The 16755-nt window shown below is 45.7% G+C and overlaps 1 protein-coding gene across 2 annotated transcripts in view; it reads left to right on the forward strand.

Annotated features, from left to right (window-relative positions):
• Window positions 1-1153: 1153 nt before the first annotated feature.
• OS9 (ER lectin-like protein) overlaps window positions 1154-16755 on the forward strand; it is a 44508-nt gene continuing 28906 nt past the window's right edge. For both annotated transcript variants that reach the window (XR_015265130.1, XM_086793127.1), the window contains exon 1: window positions 1154-1405. Coding sequence is in view for 1 of the 2 variants with exons in the window: in XM_086793127.1 (XP_086649253.1) it covers window positions 1279-1405 (127 nt within the window). In the remaining variant the exon portion in view is untranslated. The remainder of the gene's footprint in view (window positions 1406-16755) is intronic.

Below are 16755 nucleotides of genomic sequence, written 5' to 3' on the forward strand. Positions count from 1 at the left end.
CCCCTAAATAAAGGGCATCGCACTTATGCCATCATGGGTGTATAGCATTACAATCACCCATTTCATTGAAGCTTCAAGCCAAAAAATGACTTCATTTTCTAACATGTTGGCATTGAGAACCTACCTTTGGTTGATATAGACTTGAAATCCACTTTAAATCATCATGTTGGACCTTGTTAATGGTGTCATTTGCGATGTTGGACCTTGTTAATGGTGTCATTTCCGATGTGTACCTATATCGAGTTCCTTTCCATTGTTTAGATGTTGCTCATGTGCTCAATCCATTGCTTGACCTTGTTAATGGTGTCATTTGCAATGTGTACCTATATCGCGTTCCTCCCCATTGTTTAGATGTTGCTCATGTGCTCAATCCAATATGAGATGAGGCAAACAACCTCACACCAATCAATCTGTAGTAGGATTTCGTTTCAATTCTATCATGCAGCTTGGAATTCCCATGGACGCTTAGAATCCAGAAGTGTGCCTAAAGGGAGAGTCGAATACACCCTCATGTTGCATGAACAGAATCGGGAACTCTTGCCTATGGAATGGGCTTGGTTGGTTGACCCAAGGCCTTTACAGAGGGCTACGGCACCCAAAGCATTGCCCATTTCTTAGGCATGAAAAGCATTGACATGGGCACCTAAGCTTGGTCACTCCATTTATATAGATGAAAAGGGACACCGTTGGCCATGCTCAATAGTGCATTCCCATTGAATGTTGGAAAATGCAAGTCCCTTTGCTCGTTTATGTCGAGGGAAAATGATTGCCCATACTTTTTTGATTTATGGGCACCAGGTGGCATCCAACTTAAAAAGTGAGTGGCAACTACCCTAGGCTTTGTGTAAACGGGATAGTGCGCCATACTTAATCATGCACTCCCATTGTGGTAGTTGGAAAAGTGATGGATGGGTGGGTAGGCTGTTTGTAAAGGGCCTAGCCTGTAGGGGGTGAAAGGCAAGACAACACTCTACTCTCTATGGATCACTTACACTAAGGCCTGTTACACATACCCCATTGCCCATGTATGGGCGGGGGAGATTGCCTGCCCATGAATTATGGGCGGTGGATACCCCCACCACATCAGCATGGGCAGGCAAGTGTATGGCGATGTGTAATGGGGCTAACATGGTCTAAATTATTTTTATTGATCGAAATTTATTATTATTATGTGTATAAGTAATTTTTTCACACGTGTATGTTTGTCTCATCAACGGAGCCTTCTTATTCTCTATTTTTCAGTCTTGTGTGTTTGTCTCTTCAACAGAGATCGCCGCCATGGCTTCCCCTCGATCAGCTGGATTATCTGTGCGAAAGCTCTTGTCAAGCATAATTGCACTCTTAATCTGTGTCGTTTCGCCCCTGATCGGAAAGGCCGCAGCCGACATCGTGCCATCCAACTCAGGTACCCCATCAAGGCAAATTTCTACACATAAAAAAGAAGAAGAAAGCATTGCAACTTAGTTTTATACTAATGAGAAATCTATGCACTGGGAGAACTTTTCTTGTCCTAAATTAGCTTAGCATTGCCCTTAATTGCATCCTTGTTTGCTTTAATAAATACAAAATAGAAGCTCATGTTTAGGTATTTTTCCACATTATGCCATTTAGTTAAAAGAGAGGATTGGCTTTTAAACTCGACGAAACACAGACGCCCGTTGCAGAAGCCAGTAGATGCAACGGCTTTTCCAGAACTTCCATGTGATCAAGATGATAGACAGATGATATTATTTTCTTCTAACGCGGAATATGGCGTATGAGATCCAATCATGCAAGTGCATGTCTATACATGAAAATGGAAAAGGATGGATAACCTGCTTTTGGGAAAGATGTCAATGCATTACTCAAGGAAGTGAGAGAAGCGTGCACAAATAGTAGCAAAAGCTGGGCATTCTCATAAAGTAGTCTAAATAGTCTCCAGCACCCACTCAAAGTTAGATCTACCATGCTATTGCCCCGTCTCACATCTCAGATGACAAGATCTTAGTTGGATGGCAACTACTGTATGGATTGCATACTGTGGCACTTATTCTATCAAGTATTGAGGCGCTTTGTTATAAGTGGCTAATCATAGCTGGCCTTTATAGATACGTGAAAGCAAAGAGTTGCCCCAATAACTTGGCTCGCCTGTGGGCTTGCATGTAAGGGGCTTGGCTGGCCTTTGCGGGGACCTGCACCATGCTGCCCCTCAGGACTAAGTCCCACGGGGTCTTAAAGATCCTTGTTAGGTGACAACAATGGATGGCATTGATCAAAAATTGTGATGCCTTTTTTGGGCCATCGGATAAAGTAAACTAGGCCGAGTAAACTAGGTTACTAAGCGATCACAGTTTACTTCCTAGTTTACTAAACGGGCATAGTTTACTTCCTAGTTTACTAAGCGAGCATAGTTTACTTCCTAGTTTTGTAACATGTAGCGGAATTATGTGTAATGAAGGATCCTGTCACACAAGTCTCACACCGCTTTGTCCTGAGTTTCGCGAGTCTTTAGCAATCCACTTTAAGTACTTCAAACTTTAAGAGAGAGAGAGAGAGAGAGAGAGAGAGAGAGAGAGAGAGAGCTGCACACCGTATTGGGCTCCAAATTACCCACCACTGAAGGACCCCCTTCTATTGCTAGGAGTATTTGCTTTATTATCTTTGAAGAGAATGACTTTGGGCTCCAGAAAAGCCAAACACAAGATCTCTGAAAGACCAAGAGTCGGGCTGAACTGAACACGGTTGTAGAAGCACCAATGATGACCGATCTCAAGCCTATGCACTCTTCCAATGGAATGTAGGAAGGCTGCAAATCTGAGGCTGAGACATGGGCTGATTGGGAGTGTTTCTAGGCTGTGAATGAATGCTGTAAATGAATGTATGAATGCGTTTTACCTTCACCGGGAGGGCTATAGCAAAACGATGAGTGAATGAATGTTGAATTTTGTATGAAGGCTGAAAACGTAGATTCTGTAGCGCTTCCTTCCTTGGCTGAATATGGTTGATGCGTTTGTTGAATTATGCTCTATGTGCACAAGCGATGAAGCTCCACGTGGGCCCGTGGGCTGAAGACTAAACGCTTGAAGGCTGAAGAGTATGAGATGAATGAATGATGGGGAATGATGCTATTTATATGGAGTCTAAGGGCTGGTCGGTTGGTTGTAGAGCTGGCCGACTGGTTTCCTAAAGCTACACGATTGAATATTATGTGAAATAATGGTGTTAAATTCTGGAAAAATATGGAAAAAATGCCAAATAATTAGGATAAAATACTGGATGATATCCTGAGGTTTCTGCAATGGTCTAGGTGATCTACATGCACATGGGATGAATGCTATGCAAAATGCAAATATGTCATGATGCAAACTCTAATGCTTCTATTGACTTCTACATGCATGAATGATTCTCTTCAAGTGGGTTAAAAGACTTTGATTGACGGATTGATCTCTAAGGTTGAGGAATGACTTGACATATCTTGGACTGAGGATTACAATGGGGTCACGGCGTATGACAAATATCAAATCCTAAAGGGTTCTACTGTTGTACAGTGTTGCATTGATGATACTACAGTGCAGAGTGCATGTGACATTCCCTCGTGCTTAGTTTGGCGGCAGGTTCATGGCTTCCAAGTAGTCCGCCAACAACTAGGGGTACTCTTAAAAGAACTATTCGTCTAGCCAAACTGCTTTGTGGGTACCTCGATCTCGGAACTTCGTATAGAACTGACGGAGTCTTTGATCCGAACCATGCTTCCAATGATGAAGGATCTCCTCAGGCCCAATGACTTTTGTTTCGTCTACCACGTCTAGCTGTTGTTCATTTGAAACATCAAACACTTCTTGTCCAACATATGGTTTTAGCCTAGAAACATGGAAAACATCATGCATTGTCCAACTGTTAGGCAACTTCAACTTCATGAAGACATCACTTATCTTTTTAACTATAGGAATGGGTTCAAAACTACGGAAAGAAGGCTTGTGATAATTTTTGTCACTTGTTTCAATCTCTGTTTCATGATGCGCAAATAGACCCAATCTCCTTCCTTGAAGTGGACATCTTGTCTAGACTTATTTGCTTGTCTGCTAAGCTTCCTGGGCTTTGGTCAAGCGGTCTTTAACTGACTCAATGATTTTGAAGAATGCTACTAGCAATCGGTAGGCCAGTTGGTTAAAGTGGATGGCTTGTAACCCAAGGTCATGGGTTCGATCCACAGCTGCCTACATTGCATGGTGTCACCTTGTACCTCCTAAACCCGTAGGTGTGTGTGTTTGTAAGACGGGTATGTGGGACTCTCATGTAATAAAAATCGTCCAACTTAAAAAAAAAAACCAGATTTTGGAAAATGCTTCCGTTGTTTTGTTAGCCTCAACAGATGGAGATACCATTCTTGTTAAAAGAGGAGAAACGGCGACCAAAGGTTGCCTCATACGGAGTCCGTCTGCTGACACTGGATGGATAAGTATCGTTCAAGATGGCTTGGAACAATGGAAGATAATGTTCCCATTTGGAATGCTGGTCATGACAGTATGACTTGAGAACATCAAAGGCTAACTGGTTATAGATTTCTGTCTGGCCGTCGGTCTGTGGATGGAATGCACTAGACAATTGTAATGTGGTTCCAAAGTTCTCGAATAATGCTCTCCAAAAATGCAAGGTGAACTTGGAATCCTTGTCTGATGTAATGGTGCTAGGCAAACCACAAATGGAATACCAATGCTTGAGAAAAAGGTGGGATACGTCCTTAACTGTGGCCGTATGCTTGCATGGTATAAGTATGCAGAACTTACTGAAGTGATCCACAATAGTAAAACACTGAGTGTTACGAGATCCGGTGAATGCTGGTAGAGGCTCTACAAAGTCCATAGAAATATCGATGAAAGGTCCATCGGGGATAGGCAAAGATTGAAGTAACCCAGCCTTTTTCGTATGTGGAACCTTAACTTTTTGACAAATCTTACAGGTTTGAACATGTGAATAAACATCACACCTCATTTTTGGCCAAAAAAAGAACCGTTCCAATTTCTCGAGGGTACTGTTGATACCTCTTTGTCCTTCAACTAAGGAGTCATGGACATCATGGAGAAGAGCTGCTCGCTTTTTTCGAATGACACAGAGATGGTTCTTGTAGAACAACCAACTGTTCTGCATTGGGTAATGGCCAGGCTCAGAGGTGAGGGCCAAACTGTATTGAGTATCCAACTCAAAGGAATTGACATACTGATCTTTCATGCTATCTAAGTCTTTTTCAATGATTTCGAGAATGGTAGACTCCTGCATGGCCTAGATGCTGGCCTTTCAACTTAGAGGGTCTGCGATTGGGTTATGCTTACCAGGGATGTACTCGATCATTCAGCCAAATTGTTGGAAGATTTGACTCCATTTGGCTTGTTGATCACTCCACCAGGCACTTGGCATGGTTTGAAGCCACTTAAGTGCTTGGTAGTCTGTTTTGACTGTGAAAACCTGTCCATAAAAGAACGGCTTCCAATGTTTGAGCGCTGTGATCACACCCAAAAGCTCTTTGTCATAAACTGAATAATTCCTTTTGGCGACATCCAACTTTCGACTGTAGTAGGCCACGGGTCTATTGTCCTGTTGGAGAACTGCACCTATGGCTACATTGTTGGCATCGGTAATGACCTCAAAAGGTTTGTCCCAAGATGCTAACTTCAAAATAGGCGCTTCTGAGGTTGCTTTCTGGAGTGCACGGAATGCATCGAGCGTCTTGCCTGTGACTGTGACTTTTTGTCTACGAGTCTTCACCCGCTTGAGTAAGTCGGTGAGAGGTGCTGCAAGGTTGGAAAACTAGTGAACATGAGTGTCGTAGGCTTGGCAAAGACCTACAAAAGAACAGATCTCTTGGGCGGCCTGAGGGATGTCCCAATCCAAGATCTCTTGAATCTTTGAGGGGTCCAATCGAATCCCAGCAGAAGCAATGATATAGCCTAAGTATTGAACCTCTCTAACACCGAAGATAGACTTTTTGGCGTTTATGTAGAGCCCATTATCTCGCAAAAGTTGTAAGACTTTCTCCACTTCTTTCTCATGCTGCTTCGCGGGTGTCATTCACGATAACAAGGAACGTTAGCTGGAAACGCGGTCAACTAACGGGCACAAGTGCGGTGCAATATTTTCATGAAGGTGTTACTCTTGGTTGGAGAAGGCCTTGGTCTCTTCTCCATAAGCTGGACCGCTAATGTCAAGGCGGGATCACATCGGTCCAGTCCCCGTTGGCCCAGTGGAAGGGTGAGGTGCATCCACTCAGATAGCATGGGGAGGTCGAATGACTGCGGCCACGTTAATCCGCCGCTAGCAATTGTCTAGCTTCTGCTACCAACTGAAACCCCCACTGGTTTAATCCGCAGCGGCTGAGAATATAAGTATGTCATCAAGAAATATGAAAATACACTTACCAATGAGGACTGCAATCTTGGACATCATTTTATTGAAGGTTGCGGGTGCATTGGTAAGCCCAAAAGGCATGACTACGAACTCGTAGTGACCAAGAGGCATGACTACGAACTCGTAGAGTGACCACGCTTTGTGCGGAAAGCTGTTTTTGGGATGTCAGCTTCAAAAATGCGGACCTGATTGTAACCACTCTTGAGGTTGATCTTGTTAGAAGCCATCTCTTGTCTTTATCAGACACCAGGGCCTCTGTTGTGGGTGTGCCCGCCCTTTATAGGTGTTTTCTCATTTTTCCTCACTCCTCGTATTTTTTTTTCCATTTTTCCCTATTTTGCCCACGGTGTGGGAGGCAGTTTTCTGCACCCTGGCTGATCGAGATGCTGGCCGACTGCAGGTCAGAGGATCTGGATGCTGGCCGACTACCCCCTTCTGGTCCCCGACCTCTCCTGCTTTTGCTGGCCGACTGTGCGCAGCTGGCCAACTGCTGGAGTGGGCTGGTCGTGGACATGAAGGCCCAGTCGGCTGCTTTTGCACAGGCCGACCCCATGTATGGGGCCATATAAAATGGCCCCATGGCCCCCACATCATTGTATCTTGTTTTCATTGCGGGATCTTGTGTATAGAGAAGAGTTACACGCCTATCTTGTCAGAATGCGCAACGGAAGAATAACGCACGTAGGAGACGCATCACCATCGAGCTCCACGAACACCCCCAACGGGCACTGAAGCATCCCTCCATCGGGCTCCCATCTCCCGGTGAGTTGCCTCCCAAAACACCGGCCGGAGGAGATGACTATGACAAGGTGCCACTCTAGCCTATATATGGCTCTTCAACTTCCCATGCTTCCACTTATGGGATAATCGAAGGCACCTTCTAGCCATAGATCACAAGCTTGAAATCGCCAACCTTCCAACACCCTCCCTCGATTCGAGCTCCGCAAGCCACCGAGGCGCGAGGGGGTCGCCCAGGACCACAAACGCTTGAGCCGCCCAAGACCACACGTGCCTGGGCTCTGATACCATGTCAGAATACGCAGCGGAGATGATAACAAAATCTGAGATCACAAGAGCAAGTAGAGTGCAGAATATAGACAGCACAAGAAAAGGAGAGAGATAGGCGTGTAGCTCTTCTCTATACACAAGATCCCGCAATGAAAACTGAATACAACAATGTGGGGGCAATGGGGCCTATTTATATGGCCCCAAATTGCAGTTGGCCAGTGCTGAGATGCGCCGTCAGACCACACGACTGGGTACTTCCAGTCGGCCAGCATAGAAATCACCCACGACCCCTACTGAGCAGGTCGGCCAGCTGTCCCTAAGCATAATGTCCTGATGTCTAGATAGGAGGTCTGCTAACTGTGGGACTGGGGATGAAGATGAGATGGCCGCTACCGATGAGATAGAGGCTGTTAGAGCACGAACATAAATCAATGCTCCTTCCGCACCCTTGTGGATAGTTCGTCGGGCCTAGAGATGATTCCCAATCAGGAATAGGCTCATATTGACGAAACTAGTGGATTCCTAAGATCATGTCACACCCCAAAAGAGGCGAGAATGAAATCTCGTTGGAATGAGGCCTTTTGAACTACAAAGGCAAATTGCTGTGCCTTTTGAGATATGTGGGTGCGGAGACCAGGTGTGAACCTGTCCACATCCAAATCACGAATGTACAACTCATTTTGTTAGGCAACTGGGGAGAGATGGCGTCCTCAGAACTGCCCATGTCAAATAGAACTATAAACTGGCGGCCCTTGGCAAAGCCATAAGCTCGGATGAGGCTTTCCTGTGCAGCATCGCTCTCACCCTCTTGTTTAGCATCAAATACCACAAATGGCATAGGATGCATAGAAGGTAAAAGCTGAATTGTGTTTGTGGTAGTAGGCGGGGTTGGAGGAGTAGGAGATACTATGGCAACTGTGGAAGAAGGTGCTTTGGAGGCTTGCTCTGTTTGCCATTTCTGGCAATCCTTCTTACCATGCCCAATCGTATGATAGAAAAAACATATGTTCTCTGATTGGTACTTCCTTTGCTAAGATAGTCTCCAGTGATGCCTGCTTTAGCCTTTTCCTCATGAGTTTTTGGAGGCTTGGATTCCTTATTCTTCTTACCCCTTGAACTAGAGTTGGTACTGCCATCCTTCTTAGCATCTTTAGAAGATGCATTACCTTTCCATGGCTGCGAAGCAGATTGCTGCTGCTGGAGTTTGGTACTGGACTGTGATTGCTTAGGCTTGCCTCCGTTCATCTTCATTTCTTCATTTTGAGCCAGAGTCAAAGCCCGGTCATATGTGCTGGGTTCAAAGTTGCGAACCGTGAACCGGATGTTAGGATCTAATCCACGAATGAATTGATCCATTTTAGCCTGCTCAGATAACCCTACTGTTGTGCTAAAGTTATAACCTTTCTGAAAAACTGAAGCACGGGTGACCCGTTCTGTCTAAGTCCATAGAACTCATTTGCCAGGCTGGTCAAATACTGGGGAGGGAGAATTTTGGTCTTTAGGTCATGGGCAAATGTATCCCAGCTAAAAGCTGTGACACCTGTGGTCGGGTCTGTATGAAGACTAGACCAATGTTGCCACCAAGTGACTGCCTCATCCGTTAGGTGGGGAGCCATTACGCGTGGACTCGTAACGCGCGGAAGCTCTGGGTAGTCTTCTTTCAGCCCTAAACACTCTTGAAAACCTTCTGATGCAAAAACGCACCATCTGATGCAAAAACGCAGGTAGAGAGAGAGTAGAGAGAGAGAGTGAGAGGTGCTGGAATTTCAGTATATACTATGGTACAAAAAGGTACATATCTTTGCAGCCCTTGGTTGCCCTCTTGAAAAGGTGATAACACACCAAAATTCTGCCCTAGACTAGGACCCTACTGATCCAAACCCCTAGTGGGCTGAATGAATAAAACAAGGAGCAAGGGGGCCTTTTTATATGGGTCTTGGACCCCCTTTTTGTGCTGGCCGACTGCTGGTCGGCCAGTTTCATGTCCACACATACTAGCAAACGCTGCCCGACTGGAGGATCTACTCGTCCTTGATGCGCCTGATGCTGCCCATGTCCTTTGATTCAGCCGACTGGTTCTGGGAGCAGCCGACAGCATCCCTTTGGTTCTTCTCCAAGCCTTGCTTCAGTCTACACTGCCAAGAGTGCTCTATGTTTTGCTCCAAGTCCTACTCCATGTCCATCTTCTACTGGTTCATGGTCTTTTTCTGTTTGCCTCTTCTGGATCTAGCCCTGAGAATGTCCATGGCATCTGTGATGCACATGACATCCCCCTTTGCTAAACTTGATGACGGGAATCCAACCTGCTCTTGGCTGACTGTCATCATCCCAATCCTGTCCTGAAGTCCCTCTGTCATCATCCATCCCTGGCAAACCTTTTTTCTCTGAAAATCCGTTCTGTTCTCTAAACCACTCTGTCTCTGATGAAGATCTATGCATCTGGTCTTCCTCTAGTCCACAATCCATTCCTGCCCTGACTCTGAACACCGTCTTGGTCTTCGTTCCTGGAACTGAGTCTGGCACTCTCACATCACCCTTGGAGGATCAACCTCCCTTGGGACCGTAACCTGAGAACCTATCTGGCTCTCGGAACTGCCATCCCCATCTGGCACTGTGGAACACCACCAACAAACCTCCTGGGAGTTCTTCCCGATCTGTGTTCCCGCCTTGGGCTTCGAATCCGTGTATTTTCCTGTACCTTGGACCCGTACACCATCATCTGGGACTGATTCAGCATTTAGCTTTGCTGAGCCTGATGCTCTGATACCAATGTAACGCGTGGAAGCTCTGGGTAGTCTTCTTTCAGCCCTAAACACTCTTGAAAACCTTCTGATGCAAAAACGCACCATCTGATGCTAAAACGCAGGTAGAGAGAGAGTAGAGAGAGAGAGAGTGAGAGGTGCTGGAATTTCAGTATATACTATGGTACAAAAAGGTACATATCTTTGCAGCCCTTGGCTGCCCTCTTGAAAAGGTGATAACACACCAAAATTCTGCCCTAGACTAGGACCCTAGTGATCCAACCCCTAGTGGGCTGAATGAATAAAACAAGGAGCAAGGGGGCCTTTTTATATGGGTCTTGGACCCCTTTTTGTGCTGGCCGACTGCTGGTCGGCCAGTTCCATGTCCACACATACTAGCAAACGCTGCCCGACTGGAGGATCTACTCGTCCTTGATGCCCTGATGCTGCCCATGTCCTCTGATTCAGCCGACTGGTTCTGGGAGCAGCCGACAGCATCCCTTTGGTTCTTCTCCAAGCCTTGCTTCAGTCTACACTGCCAAGAGTGCTCTATGTTTTGCTCCAAGTCCTACTCCATGTTCATCTTCTACTGGTTCATGGTCTTTTTCTGTTTGCCTCTTCTGGATCTAGCCCTGAGAATGTCCATGGCATCTGTGATGCACATGACAACTCTATCTTGAGGATCTGTGATCCTAGCTAAAGGAAAATGAGCATTAAATTGATGAATAAATTGATTAATTGCTAAATGATCACACTTACCATCATACTTGCTAAAGCTCGGTTGAGTTCGGATGACGGTAGTTGATGTCGTGGGATGTTGGCTGGTGGCACCTATGGGTGGGGAAACTGAAGAGAGGTGCTGATACTTGAGATGTATGGCTTCCTTTCCCCTTTGGTGTTCGAGTAACATGCGTTCTCGATCGAGCTCTCATTGGTGCTCCCGAGCGGTGAGTTCAGCCTAACACCGGTCTTCATCGATCCTACGTTGGGCTTGCTCGTAGTCCCGGCCGCTTGGCTTCATCCTCTCGTCTTTGTTGTTCCATCTGAAAGAAGAGGGTGATGAAGTCGGGGATAACTGGAGGAGTTGGTTTTTGTTGTTGTTGTCTCCAAGAGTTGGAGACACTCCATAAGAAGCTGGTTCTCAGCTGGGAGTAGAGCTATGGTATCTGTAGTTAGGCGGAAGAGTAAGGTCTCCTTCGGGGAGACATCTTCCTGCTGATGTGTACTCTCCTCTGTAGACATGTTACTGAAGTCGGTGGTCATGCCGGAGCGAAGTTTGACCATCCAAGGATGCTCTCACGCTAGGATGCGGTGTGTGTGGACAAGCTGAATCTGATGCTCTCACGCTAGGATGTGGTGTGTGTGGACAAGCTGAATGTGATGCCAATGTAACATGCCGCGGAATTATGCGTAATGAAGGATATTGTCACACAAGTCTCACACGGCCTTCTTTATCTTGAGTTTTGCGAGTCTTTAGCAATCCACTTTTAGTACTTCAAACTTTAAGAGATTAGAGATAGAAAGAGATAGAATTGTATACCGTATTGGGTCCGAAATTACCCATTGAAGAGCCCCCTCCTATTGCTAGGAGTATTTGCTTTATTATCTTTGAAGAGAATGACTTTGGGCTGTAGATAAGCCAAACACAAGATCTGTGAAAGACCAAGATGAAAGACCAAGAGTCGGGCTGAACTGTAAACGGTTGTAGAAGCACCAATGATGACCGATCTTAAGCCTATGCACTCTTCCAATGGAATGTAGGAAGGCTGCAAATCTGAGGCTGAGATATGGGCTGATTGGGACTGTTTCTAGGCTGTGAATGAATGCTGAGAATGAATGTATGAATGCGTTTTACCTTCACCGGGAGGGCTGTAGCAAAACAATGAGTGAATGAATGCTGAAAACGCAGATTCTGTAGCGCTTCCTTCCTTGGCTGAATATTGCTGAATTATGCTCTATATGCACAAGCGATGAAGCTCCACGTGGCTGAAGACTAAACGCTTGAAGGCTGAAGAGTATGAGATGAATGAATGATGGGGAATGATGCTATTTATATGGAGTCTAAGGGCTGGTCGGTTGGCTGTAGAGCTGGCTGACTAGTTCCCTAAAGCTATATGAATGAATATTATATGAAATAATGGTATTAAATGCTGGAAAAATATGGAAAAAATGCCAAATAATTAGTATAAAATACTGGATGATAACCTGAGGCTTCTGCAATGGTTTAGGTGATCTACATGCACATGGGATGAATGCTATGCAAAATGCAAACATGTCTTGATGCAAACTCTAAGGCTTCTACTAACTTCTACATGCATGAATGATTCTCTCCAAGTGGGCTAAGGGACTTTGACTGACTGACTGACTCTCTAAGGCTGAGGAATGACTTACGTAGCTCGTGCCTGACATATCCTGGGGACTGAGGATTACAATGGGGTCACGACGTACGACAAATATCAAATCCTAAAGGGTTCTACTGCTGTACAGTGTTGCACTGATGATGAGTGTCATGGCCATGTGAAAATGGAGCAGTACAAGTGTGGGCATGGTGGTTGCAGAGTCAGAATATTTTATGATTCACATGGGGGGTGCCCGGACAGCGTTTAAGATGTGTGGACATCCCTAGGTGTGAAGGGGGGAACTAGAAACATTAAACTTTAATGTTTATTAAAGTTTGCCCCTAGGCCTTAGTGGCCCTAGGGAACTTATTAAAGTTTGGGGCCCTAGGGATTATTTTTGGAAAGAGGGCCACTTATGGAGAGTTTCTCTCTCTTCTCTCTCTCTCTCTTCCCTTTTGGGGAGTCGTGGAGCAAAAGGGATACACAAGCGTGGAAAAGCACAAGGAAGGAGGCGGCTGCTGATTTCTGTGTGTTTGCTGCTATTTTCTTCTGCTTAATCAGCTGTACTTTCCCACGTGTGCAGTCCATACGGCACTGTACGACTGCAAGTACAGGCTGTTGCTGAAATCTGCTGCAAGTGTTCTTCTTCTCTGCTGGACTGGCTGCGCACAGGACCTGTACAGGCTGTACAGTCAGGTTTTCAGCAAGTACAGTACTGTACGGCTGCCGTACAGTGTACGGGCAGCCAGGTACAGCAAGTACAGTTGCTGCAGGGGTGTAGACACAGGTGCTGGACAGGCCTGGTTACTCAGATTCAGGCGACCAGAATCAGGACAGCCGATTGTTTGTGCAAGTACAACTCTTGGCACGTATCCCGAGGTGGTACAGACGGGTACAATGCTGATTTTCAGATCTGTATTTTCAAGGACAGCATAAGAGTGAACATCAGGAGGAGGATACAGGCAAGTACAAGCACATGTGTGAAGCAGGGTTGTGGATACAAGTGCCTGCAAGTACAGATTGGTGCTGTTGCTTCCTCCAGTGCTGTTTCACGAGCTGAACTTGGTAAGCCTTGTTTCTGTTCATCTATCTCTCTTTCTACTGCTTGATGTCTGTTGCAGATATGTGTTATCTGGCCCCTTGTGAGAGGAGGGGTATGGCAGATTGACAAGGATTGAGACAGAGTTTGGACAGCACATGTATGTTTGAGCTGAGATGATGTATCATGCACTTGAGTTATGCCAGATGTATGCCCAAGGCTGGCCTGCTTAGTGATCTTGGCTGATCTGAGGGAGGCACAGTGTGTTATTTAGAGACACAGATCTGTGTGCATAGATCCTCTGTGCTAAGAAGGATTTGTGGGCCGTCAGATTGGACTTACAGGTGTAAACTCTTGGCTGATCTTTGTGTTGTACTCATCCATTCATTTTATTATAATTGAATAAAGAAATACCGCAAGGGGCGCCAAGCTTTGGGGCCAACAGGTGTCGCTGTGTTTTCAGATTTGGGCACTCTAGCTCCAATCTGTTTTGTTTTATCTTCTAGACTACAAGTGGACGGGTGATTGCTAATCTACCGCACTCTGGTTTTCTATCAGAGGCCGGTTTCAAGGTTCCGTCCCCGGGACCAATCATCAACTTTCTGAAGGGGGTGAGCTCGTGGTTGCTTTGAAGAAAGCCATCGCTGAAAATTCAGCAATCATGTCTGATACAGAGGAAGAGTACTTCTATCATGAAGAAGAAGAGCAAGAGACTTCTCCTGAAAGAGATGTATCTGAGGATATTTTTGCAAGAGAACATGCTGCAGATGTTGAGCCTTATGAGGATGTAACACAGCCAGAAGATGTGCATGGTAAAGAGGATCATGATGCTCGGTTCAAAGATCGCTTGGCTAGTGTTATGGATACTTTTATGCAGCTCACACAAAGCGAGAGATTTGCTGAATTTTTGAGATCTCGCACAGAGCCCCGCACAGAGCCCCAGAAAAAGAAGAAGAAGGTTCATTCGAAGAATCTTCCTCAGGGTCATAGTGGTGCCATCCCACAGGAACCATCTTTTGGCCAGTTTTCGAATATGCAGCATGCTTATGGTGCAAACTCTCAGAGTTCCTTCTATGGACAGCCACCTATTCCTCAGCAGAATATGCATCCAGGTTATTTTGGTGGTGGCTCGGTGTTCCAATCCATGACTGGGGGTTATCCTCAAGGAGGCATGGGTATGTATGGGCCTTTTGGAGCCAATTTTCAGCCTGGCATGCAAGGGAATATGTATGGTGGTATGCAGTCCGGTATGCAAGGAAATATGTTTGGAAGCATGCAACTTGGGATGCAAGGCAATATGTTTGGTGGCATGCAGCCAGGTATGCATAATGGAATGTATGGAAACATGGCTGGAATGTATGGTATGCCTGGTGTGGGAATGGGAAATGTTGACCCAATGATGGGTATGAATGTTGGAGGCAGCAATCTTGCGAAGCCGCTTCCATATGACAATCTCACGCCTATGGGAAAGGCGAAGGATTACAAGGAAGGGGGAGCTGCAGTGAAGTTGACACTTTCAGTGGGGCCAATGATAAATTGAAGGCACTTACCTTTTTACAGCAGTTTGATGCTGCTTTTTCTGGTGGGAATTACACAGAGTCCTCTAAGGTGAGGAAAGCTGCCACTTTTCTCAAGGGCAATGCTTTGCAGTGGTGGTCTACTCTTCTTTTGCAGGGCATAGCACCCACCACATGGGTCCAATTCAAACAGGTTTTCTCTTCCGTATGGCTCACATCTACATTTGAGGTGGATGTTATGACCGCATGGCACAAGCTGGATGCTTCAAAGTGTGATAGTTTGGAGGATTATAACAAGAAGTTCTGGGAAGCTTTACTCCCAGTGACTTCTTATCGTGCCGTGCCATTATCTGAGCAGGTAGAGAAGTATTGTTGTGGGCTGCCCAAAGAGGTACGAGATTATTGTATAAAGACAAGAGTAACGAACATGTCACAGATGATTGAAAATGCTATGACAGCTAATGCGTTACTCACAGGTGGTTCATCTGGGTTTAAAGGCAGTAAGAAATTGAGCAAGAAAGCTGAAAAATTTGGGCATGCTTCTCGTGATACTAAAGGGTCTTCAGAGACAAAGTATAAGAAATTGCCAATGCCCAAGAGGACTTCTGAGGAAAGACAGGCTTTGAGAGATGCTCAAAAGTGTTTTTACTGTACTGAAGAGGGGCATATGTCATTCAATTGTCCCAAAAGAACGTCCAAAAAGGACCCTGACAATAAAGGAGAGCCCAAGCCAAAGAAACCAAAGCCTTCTGTAGGCTTAGTTCCTGATCTTGTGGGGGAGCAGCTAGGTGGTGAAGCTACAGAGTTGTGCAGGGCATGGGGCAAAGTGAGAGATCAGAATGCTTTGATCTTCTTTGACACAGGTGCTAGAGCCAACTTCATTTCACCAGATTTGGCTGGCCGATTGGGGATTTGCGCAAAGGAGATGGGGCCGTTACATGAGGCAAATATGGCTTGTCCAGGGTATGCAGAACCCGTTACTCCTATCATTGGGAAGCTTCGGCTTCATTTGCAGGGTTATGTGGACAGCGAAGAGTTCTTCATCATGCCTTTGGATGGCTGTGATGTTTTGTTGGGGATGCCATGGTGCCACAGGGTACATGCGGTGGTGGATACTTACAATAGGAAAATTACTCTGACTCATAGAGGGAAAGAGCATGTATTGGATGTAAAACTCAAAGGGGAATCTGTTCCTATTGTATCCGCTTCGGCGATTTCATGAGTAATGAAAAAGCATCTTTCCGCGTACTTGATTTATGTAAAGGATGCACAGGATGATGAGTCTAAGTCTAATTTGTCAATGTTAGATAAGGACAGGGCTGATTTCTTAAGTGGGTTTCAAGACTGTTTTTCCGAGTCATTGCCAGGAGAATTACCTCCTGAGAGGCCAGAAGATCATGCCATAGATCTGATTCCTGGTAGTACTCCACCGAATAGACCGCCGTACCGTGTTAGTGCAGCCCAACAGGAAGAGATTATGAGTCAGGTGCAGGAGCTTTTGAATAAAGGGTTGATACAGCCTAGCTCATCACCCTTTTGCTCACCTGTGCTCTTAGTGCAAAAGAAGGATGGTTCTTGGCGCATGTGTATTGATTACAAGGCGCTGAATAAGAATACCATCAAGAATCGATTCCCCATACCGAGGATCGATGACATCTTGGACCGCTTACAGGGCTCCACAGTTTTTAGTCGTATTGACTTGAAAAGCGGGTATCATCAGATACGCATTA

The sequence above is a fragment of the Cibotium barometz genome, chromosome 59 (genome assembly GCF_041138505.1).
Source record: "Cibotium barometz isolate CiBa-2024 chromosome 59, ASM4113850v1, whole genome shotgun sequence".
NCBI lineage: Eukaryota > Viridiplantae > Streptophyta > Polypodiopsida > Cyatheales > Cibotiaceae > Cibotium > Cibotium barometz.